This window comes from Ammodytes marinus (genome assembly GCF_949987685.1).
Source record: "Ammodytes marinus genome assembly, chromosome: 19".
Classification (NCBI taxonomy): Eukaryota; Metazoa; Chordata; class Actinopteri; order Uranoscopiformes; family Ammodytidae; genus Ammodytes; species Ammodytes marinus.
Window position 1 is genome coordinate 7,386,992 of NC_137223.1, and position 17,240 is coordinate 7,404,231.

General features: G+C 39.7%; 1 protein-coding gene across 1 annotated transcript; it reads left to right on the plus strand.

Moving 5' to 3' along the window:
• Positions 1–3,675: 3,675 nt before the first annotated feature.
• On the plus strand, positions 3,676–10,026 carry ostm1 (osteoclastogenesis associated transmembrane protein 1). Its single transcript, XM_080047585.1, has 7 exons — positions 3,676–4,100; positions 4,395–4,509; positions 5,102–5,196; positions 5,295–5,405; positions 6,867–7,032; positions 9,143–9,813; positions 9,966–10,026. The coding sequence occupies exons 1-6, from the start codon at positions 3,711–3,713 to the stop codon at positions 9,196–9,198; spliced, it is 933 nt and encodes a 310-aa protein (XP_079903711.1). The 5' UTR covers positions 3,676–3,710; the 3' UTR covers positions 9,199–9,813; positions 9,966–10,026.
• Positions 10,027–17,240: the final 7,214 nt, after the last annotated feature.

The window sequence follows — 17,240 nt, forward strand, 5'->3', positions numbered from 1 at the left end:
AGGAGAGATTGTTATTTTTTTAAATATTTTGGCAGTCTCTAGGCACACCGTGGACCCATGGATATGTTAGAACACATTTAAAAAGTGCATTTAGCATAATATGTGACCTTTAAACATTATTTCTAGTGTGTGTTAGTCCATTGCCAGCTCCTGGAAACCAGTGTAAAGAAAGAAAGAAAGAAAACCATACTTGAATCTTCAGCATACTCTTTCTCGTTGATCATTATCATCATCTGCATCAGCATTTTTTGTCTCGTCGTTTCCAAGACATTATACTTCCATAATCTTCCTCGTCATCTGCCATCAACATACACATCATTGTCATCATGGTCTTCTTCAGCATGTCTATACTTACTCTCACCACCATCACTGTCACCGTCATTTCAATCACAGTAACCTGATATCATGGCCAGCATCTTGTTCAGAATCCTTCTCACCCTACATACTATATCTTTACAATCACTGTCCACTTATGGCCCTTGACATCACCATCAGCAGCAGCTTCTTCATCTTCTTCTAACTTCACCCTAACCCTCAACATCTTCATCATCAGAGTGGATGAAAAAATGAATAAAAAAACTGCTTATAGCCTTTCTTGTATTCCTTTTGTCAACAATACCAACCTGCAACGCTCCCCCCAAAATATCTATCAATTAATTTGTGGGAAGCAAACTGAGCACCATCATTTTCTTCTATTAAAACTGCCTCCTTTTTTTTTAGGCCAACTCAGGTCGGTTCCTATTGAAAGGCTGCCCGAATAGGCCCATGCCTTGATCTGCATCAATTGTCATCCCCGGGGCTCAGGGGCACTTCGGCGGGCCAGTATAGCAAAGCGAAGTCAGGGCTAATCCCTGGAAAAGGGGAGAATCACGGGAGAGGAGAAAAGCAACAATAACCAAGTCAAGCGTATAAAATGAAAGCGAAATCTCTATTATCACTCCCCGCGATTCCCAGCGAAGTGGTGAAAATCAGGGTTGGTTTGAGATTCGAGTCAGACGCCGAGGGAAGAATATGGGGGTCCCCGCGGGTTGGGAGACTCACACGACGAAAAGGGCAATATTCTGGAGAAAAGGGGGAAGAAGAAAGCCCCTCTCCCATCCCGACATAACCATTAAATGCAGTCTGACTTTATGTTGTATAGAGTGGAGGGGACAAGAAAGGAGGCACAGTTCTCCGATGAAAGAATGAGGTTTTGGGCGGATTAGGGACGGCCCGAAGGATGAAGAATAACTTCTGCATAACTTTACAGCTAGTTTTTCTCTCCCCACGCCAAGAGCCAAGTTTAAGTCTGGATGGTTTTGAGTTAACCCCTCTGGGATGGTCCAGTTAGAGAGACTTTCACAAGGACCACATCACACTCTCAAACAAACTATTTATCCTAAGGCAACATTACAGGTACAGAGCTAAAAAAAATTTTTTTTAATTTTTTTTATACCCGTACATTTTCGTAGGTGGTGCACTTAAATACAATTTTGAGGGTACGTTTCTGCCTTTATGCAGCTTTATACTTCTATCTCACTAAGATTGAAAGAGAAATAGTTTACTTTTTGATCCACTACATTAATCTACAATTGGCTTTTCAGATTAATATTTTAAACAATAATCAAAAGAAACATTTTCATTTTTATTTCTTGAATTCTTTCCTGGGTCCTTTGCTTGTCATGTTTCAGATGTCTGATTTGTCAGAAATTCCATGGGAGACTGAATTCCCCTTTTCAAATAGTTTCATTCAAATACTTTTTCATCGCCGAGAAAAGAGGTATACACTTTAAAAATAAAAAAGCAAAAATTTAAACCGCAGAACTGTTTTCTTCTTTCTTTCATTTTCCAAAACTCATTCATCTCATGACCCAAAAAAATGTATCGTGTGTCCCTTGGAGGGGGTCAAAGCCCTATGTTGGGAACCACTGGATTTACATAGACAGCTTCACAGCATTAATAACAATAATAATGTCAAATAATGTAAATTAAAGGCTACACTTTCCCTGCACAATGAGTACATTTACTTTTGAACTACAGTACTGGCTTATATGCTATTATGTAAATGATATGCTAGACTTTAACATGCATTCACATGTTTTATTTGTACTTTAACTTAAGTAAAATATCGGATCACTGCTTCGTTAAAGACCCTAAAAGGATGGTTCCCCCTCCAAATATCACTATAGGTTTACCTTCTTCTGAACGGTTTCTTCATGGTTATGCTGTCTGTCTAGGCCTGTATCGGTCGTCAAATCATGAGGAGCTCCTTGGACCCTGTCTTGCCATCTCTCCTGAAGGGCTCTCATCATCACCATCATCTAATTTATGGACCCAATTAGTGATTTTTGTCCTCTCTATCTATCTCATGCTAATGAAGGCATGTTCAGCCATCTGACAATAACGGTCATCTCGAAAAGTAATGATATGCCGATTTCACTTGCTGCTCTGCTGATTAGCCCGCAGAGGAAAGACACCCAGAACTTTTTAGCGAATAATGTGACCAATGCAGGCTGTGACTCATATGAGCCTATATGTTTTGTTGATGCACCCATATTAATAATAATAATAATAATAATAATAATAATAATAATAATAATAATAATAAAACATTTGACAGATTTTTTCTTTTTTTATGAAACATTTTCAAACGTTAGATTGTACCCAAATGGAGATCTATTACTGCACAAACAGATAGAAAGACAGAATCCCACAGGGTTTATCGGTTGTAATCATGTCTTCATTCTAGGAGCCACTATAGAGAATAATAAAGGAATGGGGAACATCTGAACAATTAGGTGAACTCTGGTCAGGAGAAGAAGAGTTAATGAGCTGCCGGTGCCATGTGCAGTGAGAGGCGCATTAGAGGCCAGAATCCATATTTACCGCTGAAGTCGCGCTCGAGCATCAGAATAGGCTGTTAATGCCGCGCGCATTCTCTCCCCCCTTATTTTCATTAGGCTCTGATGACTGCAGAATTGATGCGGCCTGCAAGTTTATCAAGAGCCACTAATTTCACATTAGCGACCATTGACTGCGGACGCTTGATTCGAGGGGGTTTTTGACAATTATCACAATCAGGATTGGAGCCCAAATCGTTTACCTTGACTCCGTAATTATTTGCTCCGAGCCGAGCGCACATTGCAAAATTGTATGGTGTCAAAAACCCGTAAATAATGAGAGGACCACGAGGAGCGGCTATCTCTTTCCTACAAGCGTGCACTGCTGCGCATGCACAAGCACAAACTGTAGGCAGTGAGTGACCATATGGAAATAGTCAACTCTGTCATATTTTTGATCAACTTGTGTTTTAGATCGATAGATTTCAGGTTTTTTATAGTAGCCTACATTTTTTATTAGCTTATTACATTATTATATTTTGCAATGCACTGACTTTGTGAGTAAATACATAGTGATGGATAGATAGATAGATAGATAGATAGATAGATAGATAGATAGATAGATAGATAGATAGATAGATAGATAGATAGATAGATAGATAGATAGATAGATAGAAACACAAAACGTCAATGTTCAACCTTCAAAAGTTAAATTTTAACATACATTTGGTATGAACCTCAAAGTTACAGTGCCCTACTGATCTAGAATCGACGAGGAGCTCTCGCGAGACTACAGGCGCGTCACATGATCGCGTTCGGAGTGAAAACAGGAAATCATGGGATGTTTTGAGTGAAAGAAGAGGAACAGATGCTTGAATCGCAATTTCCACCATGTCTCCTCTTAGATACAGCTCGTTTTTGGTTTTGCTGGTGATAAATATTTACGCTCTCGTGTGTGGCGACGGGGTAGACCTCAGCGTGTCAGAATTGGGGGACAAACTGGAACAAATGAACCCGTCTTTGAGCTCTTCTGCTGCTGTGAACTCGCCTGTGTTTAAACCCGCTGTGCACCCCGCCTTCTCCCTAAACTTGCTGTCTGCCTTCCCTGAAGACCTGGAGATAAGCGACTACTGCAACGAGCTGCTACACATCTTCGGCCAGCGGTACGTGGCCTACGTCAACTGCTTGGTGCCCGCTGCCCGACCTGTCAAAGTCTGCCAGAACTGCTTCCCCGCCTATGGAAGCCTCAAGGAAATCTATGCGAACATTTCCTCGGAACAGGTGCGTGCAAAGTCACTGTATATAGCCTATGTGTCTTCAGTTTGCAGTGATCTTGTCTCAAAGTCTTGTTTGAGTCAAGGCATTGGCCCTTGTTTAGGCAGCAGAGTCAGTTGTCTCATGATCACGAGCCTCATCATGTGACTGACTCACTGTTTACAGATTTTTTAAGGAAACGTGAATGCATCTGCTTGTTTTGAACGCATACCTCAGCTGAGATGTTACATATGGATATACAGACGTGTGTGTGTGTGTGTGTGTGTGTGTGTGTGTGTGTGTGTGTGTGTGTGTCCTCAGGTGGCTCCTGGTGCAGAGGGCTGCAGTGGGACCCTCCTGCGCAGTGATCGTCTGATGCTGGTTTATGTGCTCTACAGCAACCTGGAAGACCTGTGGGACAAATCACACTGTGAAGGTAAGTCCTCAACTGGGTTTTACCGAACCACCCATTAAATGATTACGCATCTTGTGGGACTCCGTGGCGTGGCATTCGTGTGAACTTCTGACTCACACACATGCGTTTGGCCACTTTGGTCAGAGTGCAGGGTCAAGTGAAGGCACTATTCAGTTTGGTTCAATGTGTTTTTTTTCTTCTTTGTGGGCTGGCTTTAATTAGAGCGGGCAGTGGGACACGCTGGATGTTGTAGGGGTCAAACATTGCAGCATGTGACTTTAGTTTGTTGGATGGTTTTATTATCATATTTGGTAGATTTGAGTGAGTATCAACAACTGAGAAATAATCATTGGCATTGTTCTTGAATCCTTTCTCAAATGAATAATGTACTATCTGAATCATGCAATTCAACTTCCTATCTGTCAACTAATGAATGGTTTGTTTTGAAGTCGTTTCTGACATATCAAGCTCTTGTGTTGATAAACCAAATCAGCCGAAAACATGGTTCAAAATCACACAATACTAATTGTTGGATCTCATTTAACATGTCCACTTTCACTGAATGAATACACCTAACCAATGTTGTCTTCTTTTTTGTTTCCCTGTTGTGCAGAGTGCATTGTAGGATACCACAGCCTGAGCAACGACACACTGTACTTCATGGCCACCCTCAACCTAACGCTCACCTGCTTTGAGAAGTATCAACAGGTAAGCCGTGAATGAGGTGATTTTATCTGCCTGCCTACCATGAGTCTGTGTTTCAGAAACTGACTGCGTTGTCTGTTGTCCTCTTTCCTCCGTCCCAGGGGAACCATTCGGAGCTGTGCAAAAGCTGCAAGAGTCCATACAGAGACCTGAATGAACTGTACAGCGGCATGGAGAAGAATAACACTCTTTGTATCGACATAGAGGATGCGGTATGTATGTCAGCATTTATACCACTCTGTACACAACATCAAATTAAAATAAATACACTCATAACTGTTAACCAATTTAAAGTTATTATTTTGAATCAGCCCCACTCCACTTGTAACTGTTTTTAATTAGGCTATTGTTCTGTTTTATTCAATTGATCTGAATGTTTTAATTGTTGTTGTCTCTTTGTAAGCTTGTTGTGTATTCTCATTGTATATTGTGTATCTGTAATTGTCTCGACGTCATTGTAAAAGAGGGTAACCCTCAATTGATCTTTCGAGAATAAATAAAGGAAAATGAAAATGACACACTAAATGTGACAAGTAAATGTAATCCTGCCTTCCAAATGTCATACTTTTCCTTTTTACTCTACTACATACTGCAGCTGACCTTTTATAAAGTATGCCCTCTGCATGCACTATGCAATCCATTGGGACATTATATTTCACCTTAACATTGCACCTTGAAGTTTGACCCTTCTGCTTATGTATACAGCGCAATCCATAGCGCTGGCTGTTCTCTCTCTAGGTTGTTCAGTCAATGGAACGTCATTTCCCAGTGTGCAGAGGATTTGATTGATTGGGGCTGAGGCCATGGCCAGAGCTATTCTTCCTGGAGTCCACTCAACACCTGTGCATTTTTACATTGCAGTGCGTTGTTACATTAGAAATACTCCACAATATCACACCAACATTAACAGTCACATAACAACAGTCAAGACATCCAAAGAAACAATAATAGAAACAATAAAAACAAAAACAACCCACAGAAAAATCATAAAAACACAACACAGTTCCTAGTTTGAATTATTCACAGAATATACACAGATTTAAACTTGACGTGAGCTAATGATGGTCAGACAAAACATATACTTAAACATTAAACCTTCAATGAGATCATATACTTTGATTGTGGTTCGACACAGCCAAAAAAAGCATGCTGCTTACATGCTTGCAAAATGCGACCATATGTAAAAGGACATCTGGGTACTTCTAACATAATACTACTTAATACTGACAGGCATGTATTTTGACTTCTTTTCTGGCATACTTAATAATATGGAAGTTGTACCAAGTTATATAAATGATAAAACCTAACGGTTCACGCTTAACCTTGAAAACAACACAGGATCCAAATGAGGAAAGTCTGAACCTGTGCAACTTTTCTCTTTTGTTAAAATACAAGAATACAATTTCATGATTAAACCGAAAGTAAACAATTCTCGGACATCTTTATTGTGTCCCCATTCTTTCGAAATGTACTGTCCTTTTCCGTGGTTTCCATGGTTGCATTACTAGATACTAGAAATTTAAACGATGAACCAAGGCTGTCCTGAGTTCTGTCCTCTCCTTTTGTCTGTGAGGACTAGGCACCTTGAGAAGGTCAACGTTCTTGTAACTCTGTCCGTGTGATTGTGGTCTGCTGAAGTTTTGTCTGTTGTCGTTTGGCCCTTTGGTTTTCAGATGAACATGACCCGCAGACTGTGGAGTAAGAACTTCAATTGTTCTTTCCCCCGTGCGGAGACGGTGCCTGTCATCGCCGTGTCCAGCTTCATGCTCTTTCTGCCCATCATCTTCTACTTGAGCAGCTTCCTTCACTCGGAACAAAAGAAACGCAAGCTCATACACCGTGAGTAACCAGCTTAATTTGCCCATTGTCACACGGAGGGATTTTTTGACGGGGATTTGAGGCGCTTGGGGTCTTTGTGCTGCAGTAGGGTATAGGGGGGAATTAGTTGACTGACTGTGATATTTGTCTGGGTTTGTTGCAAACCTCTGGATGATAGACAAGACTTTGTGTGTGTGTGTGTGTGTGTGTGTGTGTGTGTGTGTGTGTGTGTGTGTGTGTGTGTGTGTGTGTGTGTGTGTGTGTGTGTGTGTGTGTGTGTGTGTGTGTGTGTGTGTGTGTGTGTGTGTGTGTGTGTGTGTGTGTGTGTGTGTGTGTGTGTGTGTGTGTGTGTGTGTGTGTGTGTGTGTGTGTGTCTTCTGATAAGATATTTATAGGAATTCGGTGGACGGGGCGTAGCCGTTGAGTGTTTAAAGGTGCACTATGCAGTTTCAGAGGAGGGGGATTTGTTTTCATTTGCAGAGCGTGCAGTTAGTTTATAAAACATATTTTATCTACATGTAATTCTTAGTATTGAATAATTCTATCATCATAAATAAAAAGTTAATTATTTTAAGTGGAACCACAGGTAAAACTAGAATGTGTTTGTAAACCAAACTGTTGGCCCTGCTGTTGTAACACCAAAAGTGAAACACTAACTTTTCAGGAAGCTTTCCAACTTCCAACAGTGTTCCAGGGATCCAATTTTCCTGTGAGGAAAGTTTGTTTATTCCGGTATAAGAATATACCTTAACCAATGTTCACTTCTCTGATACACCCACAGTTGCATAGTGCAGCTTTAACAAAGAAAGGTCAAATACACATTTGGCCTAATGCTAGAAGCACTTTGTATGAACGGATGTGTCCCTAAGTAGCAAGTACGAGCCATTTCAGAGAACGTGTCACATTTTTGGTATAATGTGTTGACTATTCTTGCATGAGGCCCATTGGAGATGTTTTATGCAATTCTAAAGGTGCGAACACACTACACGCGTTACCCGCGTAAGATTTACGTGCGTAACGCAGCTAAAATGTTGTTTGATCATTTTGTGTCAAAAATGGTTCTATGCGCAGGGAGACTACGTAGTGCGTAGTCTCCCTGCGCATAGAACCATTTTTGACACAAAATGATCAAACAACATTTTAGCTGCGTTACGCACGTAAATCTTATATCCGATATTGTATTTCCCCTAATTAACCATGGCTGCGATCAGACCCGACCCAACACAACAGCGTGCATGTCCGCACAAAAACAACAACAACACGGCCAACAACTGTGCCAAAAGACAAACTGAACAGCACAAATAGCCTAGCATTAAAACAGCATTGCATATTCACGGCAGCTACATAACAAACACAGTTACAGCAGCATCGGTGCACGGCGGCACAACATAAAGCCAAGTAGCCAACATTACCCTACCTGGCTGTCACAGGGGACCGTGGCTGGCGTAGATCAACACCGGTGCTTCGCTGTACTTGTTGTGAAAGTCCCCCGGACATAGCCGTCATGTTTGGGTTCATAATATGAGGCGCTAGCCGCCCACACACAACCGGGTGAGTTAACTAATGCTATACGGCGCTAACTTGTTTTATCGGCTAAAGCACAGCCGCACATATTCACTGAATTAACCAGGAAGTCCATTCGCCTGGTTTACTCTCCCCACGTCTTCTATTCCCGAGCTGCTGTCATACAGCACCGGCTCGGCTGCCTGCAATACATTTTTCTCCTCGGTGTCTCTCATCAGCCTCTGTGTACAGTACACTGTTCTCCGACCGTTCCAATGTATGTGACGTCGGGTCAAGCTGATTGGCCAACGCGGCAAATCGTCATGCGTAGGAGCGTAAAAAGTAAAATTTTTTGAACTCAGCGCGTAGGTGCGTATATACGCGGCTCATACGCGGCTAACGCGGCTAAAATGTTGCTTTAGCGCGAGTGACGCATCTACGCGCCATGTACGCGCGTAAACCAATGGTTCCCTATGGAAAAATAGCCGATTTTATACGCGTCTGTACGCGTGTAACGCGTGTAGTGTGTTCGCACCTTAAAGCTATTCAACAAACATCTCTTAATTTTAATGACTAGATTACTCTTCAAATAGTACTGTGTAATCATGCAATGCAATCTTCTTCATAGCAAAACGGGCCAAGTCGTACAGCAGTCTGATGAACATCCAGGACAAACTGAGCTGAACACCGGGGGATGGCTAAAAATGGAGAATGGCTTTCTTCTATTGAGAGTTCTGACCTGGGAGAAGATCTGACTCCCTGAGGTTTGACAGACTTCAATGAATGTAGAGGACTCGACAGCAGTGTTCCCAGCTTTTCTTCTTTTGTTTTTATACCAAATCAGTATTCGGAAGGACATGAAGGATTCTAGATGTATGACACTGAAAGTCAAATGACTTGTGCACATAAAACAATTGCCTTCATATCCCTTTTTAAAAGCACACTTTTAAGACATTCAACAAAAATAGGCAGAATTGAAATTTTCATTGAGTTTCAGCAAAACAAAACATAAAAAAATATATATAAATAGAAATTGTACACATACTATCTTGGATCACTATGAATCGGGGCCAGTATCAGAATTGAAGTATATCTAGCTTTCTAAAACTGCTAATCAGATGGTTGTTAATGGTATGCTCTTTATCCTCTGATACATCCTTCTCATTGCTTTTAACTCCCTTAACAATCTTCAGGTTGTTCAGTGAATCCTGTCAAAAAGAGAGTGAGTGGCTTGTGTGTGTGTGTGTGTGTGTGTGTGTGTGTGTGTGTGTGTGTGTGTGTGTGTGTGTGTGTGTGTGTGTGTGTGTGTGTGTGTGTGTGTGTGTGTGTGTGTGTGTGTGTGTGTGTGTGTGTGTGTGTGTGTGTGTGTGTGTGTGTGTGTGTGTGTGTGTGTGTGTGTGTGTGTGTGTGTGTGTGTGTGTGTGTGTGTGTGTGTGTGTGTGTGTGTACAGGTGAGCTAACGTGTGTATGTGCTCTATTTATGGGTTTTTCTGTCACTAATGTATGTCCCGAAGAGAGCTGCAAAAAAGGAAGCACTTGATGTCCATTAGTGGTGACATGTATCTGCTGTAAGAAGAGGGTGTGTGCACATCAGTGGGGGTGGGGTGGGGGGGTCGTCGGTGAGTAAATAAAGACATAACACACAAAATGTAAGAGCACTCCTAAGTACCACACTGTGATGTTACCCCTTTTTCCCTTTTTTTCATGGCTGCATAGAGCTTTTAATGGGCTTTGTTGTCCTTTTTGCTGCTGCTGTTTAACTTTATTTTGTTAAGGATATTTGCTCATCACGGTAAAGTCTCCTTTTTCTCAGAGTCAGAGAGTTGATGTATTTGCATATTCAAAGTGCATTTGCTGTGCAGTAATGTAAAAACCTTAATTTTTTCCAATGCGCTTTTGCCCAAATAAATATTTGAGCGTCAAAAAAACAACCTGCTAAGTGCTAAGAGTTTTTTTTTTTTTTTTTTTTACTTCACACAAGTAAAAGTAGTAATACCACAGAAATACTTCGAAATACGAGTAACAGTCCCGCATTCAGAATTTTTCGTTAAAATACAATGTATCTTTACGGAACACAATGAAAATTACTGAACATTTTTTAATTTTTAATTATAAATCTATTAATGTATAAAAATCATATTAAAATGGCTGTTGGTAAATATGTACCTTATTGTAATTGAATTATATTCTGCTGAATAGTTTGTGATTTTTACTCTTGACCTATTTTCTTCTGAAATATAGTAAAAGCATGAAGTAGCAGAAAATGAAAGTACAACAAGTATTTCAAAATTGTACCTAGAACAGTTAATGATTATATTGTACTTAGTTACAATCAATAATTGGAAAGTAAATAATATATTTTCTTAATAACTCCATCAGTAGGCTACAGAATTTAAATTATTTCCATTTTATATTACTTCGTACTTCTTCTCCACCACATTACAGATTTTTTTCACCACTTGTTACTAAAATAATAAAGTAATATTATATTGCATACAACAGCAAAAGGGCCAGTCTGCATAGTGGGGGCTTTTTTGATACTTTAGGTGAAATTATCTTATAAGCTCTCTATAGCCTACTTTCAATACAGAACTTTAATATTGTTGTACTATGGGTATACATAAATCAATAAGAGCAACAGCACTGTGACTGCAGCAGTTGCTTCTTATGAGTCCATGTGGAGTTGTGCTTAAGTATGTTTCTTCACACAGCAGTGGCCCTTGTTCTAAGGTTACGTGGCCCTTGAGTTTCTTGCAACGAGCTTTTACCCCTCCGTCATTAGCAGCTAATCTAAATGTGGGATAAAGATACTTGGCCGAATAATCGCAGCAACACATCCGTTAAACTCCTTTGGCTTTTTGGTCTTGTGGAGCGCAGCCACTGCTGGCCATCAGCAGGTGTAAGAGCATTACGCAAATGCCGAGTCATATGATCCGGTTGCGGCCAGCGTAGCGGCTAAAAAACACGGGCTTTTTTGTCATCTGCGCTCCCGCTCGGTGAAGGGTGTTGAGCGGTTCGTGTGCGTGAGCGCCGCGGCCCAGAGCTCAACAATGACAGCTTTGGGTCCTGTTAAGCCCCTATTTGCGTTTCTGAGGCTGAAAGTCAGGAAAGGCAAAGTGAACCGGATGCCTCCACGTGGATGAGGGAACCGACCGAAACCATTGTGATTCAATGATTGACTTAAACAACTCAGATAATTTACTCCTAAACAAAAAAACAAAACACACATAGGCCTTCTTTTTATTTCTAATTTAATTTTTTAAAGTGGAAAGTCCTGCATTCAGAATTAAAATGCGTATTGTAAGCATAAGGGGCTTAAGGTTTAAAGTTGAAGTACTCGTATAAGGAGTACCCTATAGGCTATGAATCCATGAAGTGAACATGATTACTGTGTTCTAAAATGCCATAATAATTATAAAATGCATTAACATGTAGGTTGGGCTCAGGGGTGGTGCTAGACCCTGTTTACTGGGGCACGTGGCCCAGTGTTATAGGTCCATAGTGTTACTCTGCTGTGCCCCAATACAAAATAACTGCTTTGTTATTTGTGACATCACAGCTGGCTTGGATGCCAATCATGGATAATAACTATGCAACCAGTAGGCACTCTTGATGTGGGAAGTTTAAACAGAGAGGTGGGAGACATATTGTGCCTCATAGTTAAACTTCAACACAAATTACTTTTCATAGAAAGAGTATTTATATTAGTCTTTAAACGCATCACAAGGGCATGCACCTTATGGAGACTGCTTCCTTAGTTGAATAATTATTAAGATAGTTAATTACTATTTTAAGTGGCACTACATCAGTTCAAAATTACTCAATTGCAAGCAAAATTCCTGCTTTCAATGTGTTATTGGCAACAAAATATTCCATGTGTTTTATATTTTCATTCATTCACTATTGTGGGATCATCAATGTGAGCAGTACTTTAACGTTTTAACTGGTCAAGGTGGAGCTAATTTGAATAAGCCTACATGACATAATAATAATAATAATAATAATAATAATAATAATAATAATAATAATAATAATAATAATAATAATAATAATAATAATAATAATAATAATAATATTTAATTGAATTACAAAATGATATTCTGAAAAGTAACCATTCACACTTTAGTTCTGGGGAAAACATTTATTGTCGTTAAAATTTGCCGTACAATGGAGTAGAAGTGTAGCAGAAAATATAAAAAAAAGCCTTGAGGAAAGTAACCCAAAATTACAGCAGTTGAGAACATGTACTTAGTTACTCTAAAATATTGATGTCGGTTGGTTTAATAACCATGCATCAAGTTGTATAAGATAATTATCTTTTATGTGTTATTAGATTTTATTCTGCAACTACAGTGCTGACTGCACATTTGGCCAAAACCTGGTCTGGTGAGTAGCCGTGGGTCAAACTGAAGCATTTTATCTGTGAGATTTCATTTAGATGACCTCATGGTTTTACCTTCAGAAAAGGAGGTGGCTCTGTTTTAGGTTCTGCTGTGGAGTCTTTTGCCACTGTGTATAAGGAGATGAAATATGAGGGTTTTTAGTTAGCTGCCAAAAAAACAACAATTTTTCTTTGATTTTAACTAATGTGTCACATGTTCACGCGACACATTAATATAGCTATAAAGCTACATTTATTGTTTTATGCAGGCTCCTATTTGTTTGTTTTGAGACACAGTTCCAGATACAATACAATGATAGAGGCAGGTGACTTACCACCAGTAATCATAGACTAATGCCATGCATAATTATTGTACACCTAATCCACTCACAAAGAGCTTTGATAAGAAAGAATGACTTTGAGAGTAATTCTTCTGTAAAGTGTGACAGTTTATGTTGAAGAAATTAATATGATTCTGTAAAATAAATCATATCCTGATCTCGACTACTTGCTCTAGTTCTTGGCCCGGATTAAACTAGGGGAAAAAATGTGCTGAGGTTTGTGTTAAAAAACGTTTGAGTAAAACAACAGAAATCTCAGTTATTGTGAGGTGGATTTGTACCAGAAATGACAAAACACATAATGACCACTAGAATGGACAGTTTGTACACACTTAGAAAAGGACCGTCATCACATATGAATTTTATCTAAAAGAAATGTGACGCTATCACCAAAGTTGTTTTTTAATTTGAATTTGAATTTTTGGTATTTATTCTTCCGGCCCGGAGGGAAGGTTGTTTTATCGACACAACATTTTCCATTACAGGTACAGCATAATTTTTTATTCCTATTTTTTTAAAACATGATAATGTAGTTAAGTAGGTGTTGGATATATCCATGTACTGGATGAAATAAACACTGTTCTCCAACACAGCACTTAAGTGGTAGTGGCCCAAAGTTCTAATTACACAACGACCACACATATACTGTATATTCACAAGTATACATACTTTAAAACACACACATACATGCAGTATACATACATACTACTATATACAAATGCCCCAAAAATATAATTTCGATGTGCCTTGTGTAAATCGACAAATAAAGTAACTGAACTTAACTTAAACCCATACCCATATTTTCAAATATGCTCTTGCCCATACACATACATATGCACATACTGTATGCATATATGCATTCAGCATGTATACAATTATAAATGTATGTATTTATATAGAACAAAGTTTTATTCCAAAACTACATTCCAACAGTTCTAATAAATGTAAAATGTTATTATTAATTGCTTGAAAGAAAGTAAAGTTAATAAGTTATTTATCATCTAAAAACTACTTTAGAGAGCAGAAATCACTCTGTGGTTCCAAATAACCAATTATGTGGGACACAAAAAGACAGCCATGGACAGTAAAACTGACTCATTGATAAACCCAAACCTTGAAATTGTGCAAGCATTCCACTCCTGACTCTGGAGCGCTCAGCTTTGTGTTATGCGTGAACTAGTTAGTTGACTTCTTTAAAGCCAGGCAGGAATGTTGGAGCATGAATAGCAGCTGAACGGAGGATTGTTGATGTTTGAGTGGCTAAATGATGACACAAACCTTTCCTCAGACTTTCTCTGATAAAATAAAAAGAAGACGGTAAAAAGACTAGCAAGTGGCCTCCACTGCACAGACCTACAGCTGCTTTTATATTCTAATCATCCAGGAGACATGAATGGATTTGTATTTGTTGCCTCTCTAACAGCACCTTTCTCTCTCTGCACATCTGCCAGTGTGCTTGTCAGTCTCCTTTGCTCTCTGTTAATATATTAAGGTATGGAGGTAGCTAGGCAATGTAGGGAGAACAAACTGTGTGTCTGTTTGCAATGGCTGCTCCAACAGATGGCAAAAACATACTTCTCTCTGCACAATTTACCTTGATACAAGGCCAGTACTTTTCATATTTCTAATTTGGTGGAAGAGGACCAGGGGGGGAGAAGGGGGGGGAGGCTCTTCATGTTGTTTTTGAATCTGGCCTTAAGGTTTCTTTTATCAAATCAAATTCATGTTAAAATGACGTTTTTTGTTCTTTGAGCAAGGTCACAGGCTCCTCTTGACTAAATGCCTATTCATTTTTCTCGGGCCCTCTGCACTCGTCCTCCGCTCTCATGCAGCCTGTGAAGTGTACATCCTGTGTTTTGTTTCCTTCGTTATGACAATATTAAGAAACTGTTAGCCAGGACTTAAGTTGTTATGCAAGCCCACCACCACCAACACTCTAAGCTGTCAGTTAGTTAACTGGCTGAAGGTCAGTCATAGATTATGCACCTCTCAACCCCGGAGCAATGAATATGATGCTTTGTTGAACAAGGCGTAAACATATGCCCCTGGGGGTAGGAATTAGCTGAAACACACACACACACACACACACACACAACAAACTCGCTCACTGAGCATAGGCAGAGTGAATGGGGCTTATTATACACCTGCGAGTGGGGTCAAAGTCTTTCAATCCCTAGCTTATGGTATTATGATAGATTATAGAATCACTCTCTAATGGCAGTCATTCAGTTTGTAATCTCAGTAGCTTGATGCAAAAGCACTCAGCGTTCCAGCTAAGGGTCTGGTGAAAATAAGGCCTTCTCCTCATTCACCCCCTCCCCCCCCTTCTCCCCCCTCTCACAAAGGTCTTATGACAAGTCAGCTGTTGGTGACATCACAGATGCTGGATCAGATGTCAGAAACCTTTGCTGGCTGACTTACATCCATTGTGGAGCGGAGGCCACTTAAGGCCAAGAGAGCGGCGAGGTGCCCCCGGGGGGTGAGGGCGAGAGGGGGCACTGCCAACAGCCAGGCAGAGCAGGGGGGCACTCCTCAGGGCACAAACATCTGACCCATGTGTGGGTTCCATTCAGAGTGCCCATCTTGCCATCAGCTTGAGAAGACATTTATCTATTTGTGAGGAGTGTGTGTATGTGTATGTGTGTGTGTGTGTGTGTGTGTGTGTGTGTGTGTGTGTGTGTGTGTGTGTGTGTGTGTGAGCGTGTGTGTGTGTGTGCGTGTGTGTGTGTGTGTGTGTGTGTGTGTGTGTGTGTGTGTGTGTGTGTGTGTGTGTGTGTGTGTGTGTTGAATTAGAAAGTGTGGATTTTAAATCTACATGTGTTTGAAACTCTCTTGCAAAAAAACTCAGGGACATCACTTTGTGGACCCTGAGCAGGATTTTTATTCCAGGACAATGGCGCCACCTAAAGACAGCTTCTGAATATGACATGTTACGATGTTTAATTTTTAATCACTTTAAACCTTGCACTCAATATAGTTTGCAAAGTAATACTATTTGTTCATGAGAATGATAACCAGGTTTAGTGTCAGGTACATACAAACATACAAGGAATTTGCCGTGGGAAATAAAGAACATGCATGGGCTTAGTAAAGGCATGTCAAAGAATATACATCTAAAATGTATATCAAAATACTGTTATAATAGAAATATGTGCAGCAATCTGTTTAAAAAGGAGAACTATACAGTTTATGTGTAGATTATCACACAACCAAAGCATTTATTATGTATCTGTTTATTTGGACTTTTGCTACTGTTAGCTGTCTGTATAAATGATCATAATTTTACAGACTTCAATTATCTAGCATCTTTGCATTATTTGATGCTGACATTTATTGCTCTTAAGCTTTGTCATCTCATGTTGATTACAAGAAAACTCATAAAAGATCTTTAATAAGAAGACAATATTGGTGCCGTACATGTGGCATACATGGAGCTGATGATAACCACACAGAAGTTTGGAGTTAGGAATGCAGCCACTAGATGGGGGCACCGAGCCATATGTCATTTATCAATGATCCAGACTGCCATGTTTTTGTGTCTGGTAGCATACTATCTATGGTAGCAACAGATTTTTTTTCCTTTAAGACTTTAGAATAGGACAAACTACAATTTGCCTATATCATAGATAGTATATAATATATATAGTATATTAATTTGCATTTAAGGTACTCACTGATGAGTAGACTATGTGAGTAGGTAAACAAACCGCCTATAAACTGTTTTAAGACGTGCAAGTGGTAACATAAAATCCAAGCATATATTAGTATTTTTTGTTGTTTATATTAAAAAGAAAAAACAAACATTTTTAAACTATATTTGTGAAGTTCCGTGCTCACGATGGTCACCTGAAGGCAGCAATGAGACTGCTGTGGCGCTGTCGCCATAGCAACGTTTACCAAACAGACTTGCTACTTTCACTTGTATCTGCTTTCTTCTTTTCCAGTGTAGGCCTATTTCTGTGACAGTTTCTGTGTCAGTGACTTTCACACAACATATTGTTGAT